The 8,212-nt window shown below is 54.8% G+C and overlaps 1 protein-coding gene across 2 annotated transcripts in view; it reads right to left on the bottom strand.

Moving 5' to 3' along the window:
• Positions 1–1,682: 1,682 nt before the first annotated feature.
• The window catches only part of Cpne5 (copine 5), an 82,640-nt gene continuing 76,110 nt past the window's right edge, over positions 1,683–8,212 (bottom strand). For both annotated transcript variants that reach the window (XM_038342913.1, XM_038342914.1), the window contains 7 exons: positions 5,943–5,989; positions 4,531–4,712; positions 4,021–4,148; positions 3,733–3,835; positions 2,960–3,017; positions 2,518–2,591; positions 1,683–1,901 (listed from right to left, as the gene is read on the bottom strand). In XM_038342913.1, coding sequence (XP_038198841.1) covers positions 1,683–1,901; positions 2,518–2,591; positions 2,960–3,017; positions 3,733–3,835; positions 4,021–4,148; positions 4,531–4,712; positions 5,943–5,989 — 811 coding nt within the window. The remainder of the gene's footprint in view (positions 1,902–2,517; positions 2,592–2,959; positions 3,018–3,732; positions 3,836–4,020; positions 4,149–4,530; positions 4,713–5,942; positions 5,990–8,212) is intronic.

Below are 8,212 nucleotides of genomic sequence, written 5' to 3'. Positions count from 1 at the left end.
GAGGTTCGGGTCACGTGCTGGCTCTCACTTCCTCAATGGCTTCATCTCTCCAGAACAAATGTCAGAGCTCTTGCCATGAACCACAAGGCCCTGTGCATTCTGACACACCCCCCATGTCAGCTCCTGCTCTCTCTTCCTTAACCTTCTCCTTGTCCCGCTTCACACACACCAGGCTCCTACCTCAGAGAATGTTCTCACCCCACTGCTGGAGCCCTGTGCAGCCAGGCATCAGCATGGCTCCCTGCCACATCGCTCTGGGGCTCTCCTCAATCATCTGACTGTCTCATCTAAAATATCTCTTCTGCTGTCTGATCCTTAATTCTCTCCCATTGCTGCAGACTCTTCCCATTGTCCGATGCCAAGCTACAGACCTGAGTGCCTGCACACTTGCTGTCCTTCCTGTCTTCCAGGATGTTTGTGAGGGGCATCCCCTGCCACACACCCCATGCCTCTCCCAGGGTCGTACAGAGGCATGGCTGAACCAAAGAACTGAGGGAGCAGAGCGGCTGGGCCAGCGGCGGAGCTGTTTTCTAAGGAGATGGGGACAGGTTTCTACTAAAAGAACCAGTTTACTTCAGTTAAGGCAATTTCCACAGAGACGGTCTCAGACAGGCACGGGACCAGACAGCAGAAACACCACCATCATCATGCATGACAGAGGCGGGTGGGACGGGAGATGGTAGGCGGGGACCCCATGCGGCATAAGGGACACATGCAAGACCTGCCCCAGTGGACAAAGGATGGTGGCCAGTGGGGTAACCTTCCCACGACAGGGGCAGGAGCTCTGAAGGGCTGGGGTGTGGGTGACAGGATGCAATGGGGTAACCCCAGAGTCTAGATAGCCTGGGTGTGGACCACGGTCATGAAGAGGAGATGGGGAGGCTGGGGGTGGAATGGAATGGACCCTCAGGATGGCTCAGGAAACGCTGGACCACCTGACCAATCCTGTCGTCACGGAGGTTTGGACACTGAGGTCCAGAGAGCAGAGGCTGCGCTGGGTGGGGACAGGCTGGTGCTCAGGGCTCCTATCTCTGGCCCCAGAGCCACTGAAGGGCAGAGAGGAGGCCAGTCAGAGTGCAGGGGCTGGCCCTGTGCCCTGCAGGTGAGTGGCCTTCCAGGTGAGCAGGAGACATCCTAATGCCACAAGCTACCTGTGACGGCTCCAGTGAGGCTGCAAATGTGCATCTAGAACATTCTAGCATACCACCGAGCCTTTGAGGACTGCGAAGGGACTGACTCTCCGCTAGCGTGCCCCCATCACAGTCCCTGATGGCTCACAGGCTCTGCTCACAAATGGTGTCCCTAAGAAAATCAGTCACATATCCCTGGTAGCCCATCAGCCTGGGGTTCCCTGGACACAGGACAGGGGATCTCAAGGGACTGGGGACACTAGACACTAGGGCAAGAGGGGAGGGAGCTGGAGGAGGCCAGTTGGTCTGCAAGAATAGGGGAGTCTGGGGCTATCCAACACAGGCTAGGGGAGTCTACTCAACCGCAGAATCTTATGTACCCCTTGTCTTCTACACCACCCCCAGTTTCCTGGACTTGGGTGGGAAATTGAGGCCAGGAAGTGGGGTGAGACCATGGACACCCCATCTCCTGCCAGCCCTCCAAGAAGAGTCTGGGAAGGCGACCACAAGGAAAGTGAGGTCTCAGCCTCCAGGCCCCTGGCCCTGCGAGTTTCAGATATGTGTGTGGAGGGGGGACTCAGGGGGTGAGTGGGCTGGGGACTGTGGAGGCGACTGAGCAGGTGCGGCAGGTGGTGGGCGTGGGCGGATGCCCTGTGCCTTCATGTAGGACACCAGCTGGTCGGGAATCTCGGCCAGCACATCTCGGGCCAGGCGGGCCATGCTCAACACGTGGTTGCCGGTACGGTCCACGTAGTCCCGGAAGGGCACGAACTGACAGGCAGGAAAGTGGGGTCAGGATGGGTATCTGGGTCTCCTTCCAGAGGACTCACTGTATCCAACCCCCGCTTCATGGGTTTCACCAAGGGCTGTCTAAGGGTTCTATGCAGAGACACTCATCCCCGCTCATGATAGGTTCTAACACTGACTCAGTCCCTTTATCTGAGACTCTGGTGATGAGCACAGAGGCTCAAGGGATGCCGGGAAAGCTTGATCCTGGCTTCCTTTCCTCTCTAGAGGGACCCCTTCTGTCTTCTAGGACCCTTTCTCCTCTAAGCCCACACCTAACCCACTATCCCCTCAGTGTTGTCCCCCTCTGGCTCCTTCCTGCCCTCCTCCTCCATCTTCAAGGGGTCTCCATGCCGCTGGAAGGCCGCATCACACAGACTATTGAAAATGCATGAGCACGGAGCCCTTTTGCAGGGCTTTGATTCTGTGGGGGCATCATTCGGGTTAGAAGGCAGCTTCACACAGGGCAGGGCAGGGAGGGACCCTGGCTGAGGAAGGGATTCCAGGGTCTGTCCTTGGGGACTCTGCAAAGGGGCGCTGAGGCTGGACTGGCTAGAGGCCTTCCTATTTGATGCACTACAGTAAGCAGGGCCTGTTTCACCTGGACAATGTCCCGTTCAGCCAGTTTCCCCCGGGAGGAGATCCGCACGTCATCACCGTCCAGCTCCACCATGGCTGTAGGGACAAGCAAGGGATGTGTGTGTGTGTGTGTGTGTGTGTGTGCGCGCGCGCGCGCATGACAGAGTACATCTGGCAAGACCTGCCCTCCAATCCCAGGCCAGTCTAGGGCCCTTGCCCTTACACCAGAGACGAGGAAACAGGCAGAGACAGACCGACGTGCAGCTAGGGCCCTGCTCCCCTCGCCCAGGCTCCTTGCCTGGAGGAGTGGTAGGCTCCGGTGATGACGCTGAGGCATGCGCGTGAGGATGGACACACCCTCTCGGGACACACAAACCCATCCAGACACGAGCTCTTGATGGGGGGGATAGGATGCCATGGAGTTCTGTAGGAAGAGATGTCTGGAAAGGGGACACGGGACTCACCATCGAATTCAGCCTGGCCCACGCCAACAATGATGATAGACATAGGGAGTTTGGCAGCCTGGGAGAAGACAGGAGAGGGGAAAAGTCCTAGGTGAGGGATAGAAAGGTGGGCCAAACGAAGAGAGGGCAGAGCATGGGGCAGGAATGGATAATGAAGGGTAGGGCACCCCAAGGAAAAGGACAGGACAGGGATAGAAGAGGCAGATCAAGGGCAAGAGGAGAGCCTTTCAGGAGAGCTGGGTCTGCCTGACTCTGAGCCACCTCCTCTCATGGGGCTCCACCTCCTCAGGGACCAGGGCAGCAGTGGCTGGAGCCACTTTTATATGGAAATCATAGAACAGAGTTGGGGAGAGGCTTTCCTCATGCTGGGACCCCCTACCTCCTCTACATGACAGGCAAGCTGGGGCCTAGGGTGGGTGGCTGAGGGAGCCATGGGCCCCCAGAGAACAGGGCCAACTGTGTGGCTCAAAGGTCCGGCCTCTCATGGACCCAGAGTTTCTTTAATCTCCCAAACCCCTGTTCTAGCACTGTCTCATAGTCCTGCCAGACTCTGGCCAGCAACTAGAGGAATAAGGAAATTCAAAAGTGTGGGGGGGGGGGGGGCTTTAGGGAAACATTGTGGGGGCAGGGAAAGAATCCCCTAGTGTTTCTTTAAATGAGGCACCCCCACCAGGTTCTCCTAGGAGTGGAACAAGATGCTTCAGTCCCCTGAAACCGTGTGGGGTGTGTGTGTATGTGAGAGAGAGCAAGTGACACCCCCATCCTCCACTCACGTTGACGATGGCCTCCTTCGTCTGCGCCATGTCGGAGATGACGCCATCAGTGATGATGAGCAGAACAGAATACTGGGAGCCATCCTGCACGGTGGCAGCATTCCTGTGGGGGTGGGGATAGGGACACAGAGGTCTGTCCTGGCGCCTCTGGCCCAGGCCTCCTGAACACGGCTCCCAAACACTTTCCTAAGGAGGTCGAAGGACATCCCCCTGGGCCCCTTGAGGAATGGTGAGCAGGAGGCACAGGATGCTCCATTATGCCCTCCAGCAATGCTTCCTGGGGCTCACCTGGCTACGTGGGTGACTACAGGGGCGAAGTTTGTGGGGCCATAGAGCTGCACCGTGCGCAGGCTGCTGTGGTAAGCCTCCAGGATGCCGTCGATGCCACAGCACGAGGGGTTCTCCTGGTTGCCGTTCTGGGACAGAAAGGAGCCAGCTGAGCTCAAGTAGGCAGGAAGGTGGCAAGGCAGGGCTGGCCAGGGTGGAGGCAGAGGCAGGGCCCAGGAAGCCAGGGGGAGGCAGAGGCAGGGCTGGGCCAGGAAGGCAGGAGACAGAGACAGGGATAGGCGCGGAGGGGGGAAGTGGGGGATGATGGGTGGGATGGGAGACAGGGGGAAGACAGGGCTGGGTTCAGGGAGAGGGAAGCAGGCAGAGGCAGGGCATAGTTGCCTTTAGCTCAGACCCCAGCCCAAGTAGGTGGCCATGCCTACGGAGTTTACTCTGCAAATATTTAGGCCAAGGTCAAGAATTAGAAACTCCCGGTCCCCTACTGCTCGTTCCCAGCCTGGCACCTCCTACCAGTGGGAACTCATGTGACACCCTGCCGTCAGGGGGCAGCTTGGCCCCGAAGCCCAGGGCAGGGAACATCTTGTCGCTGTCGTAATGCTGGATGATCTCCCCGACGGCGGTCAGCGCCAGCGCGTAGGCGTTCAGCTGGTAGGGGCTCATATAGTGCAGGGACGTGGACTGCGAGGGGTTCCCTGCAACACAAGATGTAGGAACATCTGCCAGACTGGGCAGGGTGTGTCCACGAGCACCACTGTTCATCCTTGAACCTTCTTCGTCACGCCCTCCACGCCATCCTGGTTCAGGAGTGACTGCCAAATCCTTGGAACACATTCAGAATCCCACTTCTTCCTCAAGACCATCACTGTCTAGTGCACAGGGCAGCAGAAGCCTCCTCATGCCCACCCCATGCCTGCTTGCCCCTGCCCTGCCCTTACCTACAGGCCACACTACACACTGGCCTGCCCATCCTGACTCCAAGGCCAGACCATCTGCTTGAAGGACCCTGAGCCCTCATCCCACCCAGACCAACCCAGGGCCCACCAAGCCACAGGATCCCCATGGATCTGGCCTCCCATCCTCCTCCCAGTCTGAGCTCCAGTCGCGGCCTCTCCACGCTTCCTTGCACGGCCCTGGCAGTGTGTTTCTCTCCTGATCATTCATGAGGCTCACCTCCTTGTCTCTATGGCCACCGACCAGTGTGGCCCTCCTCTAGTAGTGCCCGCTTACCCGAGTTCCCTTTCCCTCTCCTGTCATGACGTCCCCATTGCCCCTGTCACCTCAAGCGTTCAGATTTCACTGATCCACTCGTTACTGACGGCCCCGAGGCATGACCAGAGTCTAGACAGCCTACCAGCTGCGTGATCTGAACCCTTCAGTCTCCTCACTACAGATACTTCTGGAAATCAGGGGAGCTGCCCCATCCTAGTCACCTGCCTCTGCCTCCCAAGTGCTGGGATGAAAGGCTTGCACCACCCTCTTCATTCTAGCTTTGGTTGTCTGGACACAGACGCCTTCTCTGGTGGGCAGTTTCCTCGAATTGAAGCATTTCATCTCTGATGTTCCATAAGACTCAGGAAGTAAACAGATCACAAGGTACAGGAAGTCCCTGTTAAACTGTCTGCAAGCTGTGCAGGGTCCTAGCTTTCCTGGGCTGTCACCCACACCGAGATGGCTCTCATTAGCCTGTGTGTAGTAACTCCTGAGCCATACTCCTGTAAGCCAGCAAACTCACATTGGACTTTGGTAATATTTGTATGTTGATCTGTTATTGGTTCCCTATCTGGGGGAGTAGATTTTTGCTTACATCTCCCAAGGAATAGTGTCACCCAATGGGAAGAGAAGGAAGTATGAGGGGCCTGGCTCATAGCTGAATTGTCTACCACAGCACAGAAAAGCCCACCCCCAACTCCTGCCCCACTCACCATTGGAGGCGGTGAAGTCAATAGCCACGGTGAAATTGATCTGTGTCCTAAAGAGGAGAAGACCTGGGGTCACCTGGGGAGGATGGGCCGTGGGCAGCGCTGGGCAAGGCAGTAAAAACTACTGGGTACCCATGTTTGTCAGGCATGTGGCCTTAGAGAAGCCACTTAGAGAAGCATAATCTCTGGGAGGCTGGGACAGTTGCAACAGCCATGCCCCTCTGTGAGGCCTCTGTGAGCATTGGGAGGAGCTCTCCAGAACACAAAGGGGCTGGTTACGCTGTGTGGGCATGCATGGTTCTATGGCCGCCGTCCCTTCCTCACTGAACCTGTGCCCAAGCGAGTGAGTAAGTGAGGCCAGGGCTCCTGGGTTCCTGCTTAAAATCCAGAGCCAGATTAATGGTTAAAACATAACAAACGAGAAGTCAAAACATACACTACGTATCTCTAGAAGGAAGACAATGACACCCACAATACTGTCCGGCCAAAAACCCAACCCCAAACCTGGCTGAGCTTCCACAGCTTTCTGCTAGATTTTTTTTTCTGTTTTTGTTTTGTTGTGTTTGGTTTGTTTGCTTAGTTTTTGAGATGGGGTTTCACTAGGCAGCCCTGGATAGCCTGGAACTTGGTATGTGACCAGGCTGGTCTTGAACTCACAGAAACCCTCCTGTCTTTTACCTTCCAAGTGCTTGGATTAGAGGCATGTGCCACCACAGCAAGTCTCTAAGTTCTCATAGAATATAGGAGACGGTGTGGTGTGTGTGTGTGTGTGTGTGTATGTGTGTGTGCTGTTAAATAACATCATAGGAGATACAGCCAGAGTCTATGAAAAACTGTATAGCATTGCTGTAAGAATCACAGTTGAGAACTTAGGAATCTCTGGTTCCCTCTAGATCCCACAAAGTGAAAACATTATTAAGAGAGAAATACATTAATCAGTATTTGAATTTTGACTGGACTTTGCAATCAACCAATTTAAAAAAGTTTCAAGACAACCACTTGAAACTGCCTAGCCTCTGGTATTAAGGAACTGTGAATTTTTCAGTGTTTGGAGTATTATTATGGACTGTGGTTCATTTTGTAATCACACAATATGGCTATTAAGTTTAAACTTTTTTTTTAAATTATGTGTCTGTGTGTGTGCATGTGCACTTGAGTGCAGGTGCTGGAAGAGACCAGAAGAGGGCGCCAGATCCCCTTGAGCAGGAGTCACAGTCTGCTAGGAGTCACTTCCTGTGGGCAGGAAGTACTCCTAACCACTGAGCCATCACTTTAAACCCTGTGTATTTTATGAAGGGAAAGTCCTGTGTTCTAGAGCTACCTTCTGCAGGACTTAGGGAGGGATGAGGGCTGGGATCTACTTCATCACAAGTGGGTAAGGAGACTAGACTCCGACTCTCTGGGCAAGGTCAATCAGAGTCTGGGAGGCTCCTGAGGCTCCCTTCTCAACGCTACAGCATGTGTTGAAAATTTTCATAGTGAAGTTAGCCTGGAGGTTTCACGGCTGGCTGCTGTGGAATCCAGGCCAGATGTGGACAGAGTAAGACTGATGGACAGATGGTGGTGTGCACCTGGGTGGAGCCTCATCTTGTGATTCTCACATGGCTGTAAATCAGAGGGAGAGGATTCCAGGGCCCTCTCTCTGTGGTGATTCAACTGGGGCCCTCAGAATCTGCTTAACAAAAATTCTGGGGTCACATGGGGGAAGGTACCTTGCTTGGGGACATAGAGGATGTAACAGGAGTCCTATTTCAACTGCACTTAGGAGAAGGTCCCTATTAGAAATCCAAGCTCTCTTACCACCTGATCAGAGTCAAGCTGCTGTCCATGAACTCTTTGTCCCTTGGGAAAGAGTAAGCACCTGGCCAGCAGGAGACAAGCCAAGTTTTATAGGCAGAGGGAGTCCCATCATTCTGCTAGCTGGAGGCAGAGTCTCCCCTGGACTTTAAGAGAAGAGCCACAAGAGAGCAAGAGCCTGGGCCCCTGAATGGCTGTTTATATCACGGCCACACTCAGTTCTGCCAGATAATTGTTTGAAGCCTGTGGCTGGGGACTCCTTGCTATAGCAATAGACTGTTTGATGGTATCTCTCCATGTGGAATAACAGCATCTCTGTTGGAGGAAGGGAGACACCTGGAGAGCAAAAGCCCTGATTCAGGGGACATCCTTGGGAGGATGGCTCTGCCTTGCTGGACCACAGCTGAGAAACACTACTGGACTGTGTCTTCCAAAAAACAGGATGAGGGGAAAGGCTGGTGCTGTCCTTTAACTAT

This window comes from Arvicola amphibius, chromosome 9, assembly GCF_903992535.2.
Source record: "Arvicola amphibius chromosome 9, mArvAmp1.2, whole genome shotgun sequence".
Lineage (NCBI taxonomy): Eukaryota > Metazoa > Chordata > Mammalia > Rodentia > Cricetidae > Arvicola > Arvicola amphibius.
The sequence above is the reverse complement of the archived record's forward strand: the minus strand, read 5'-3'. Positions and strand labels throughout refer to the sequence as shown.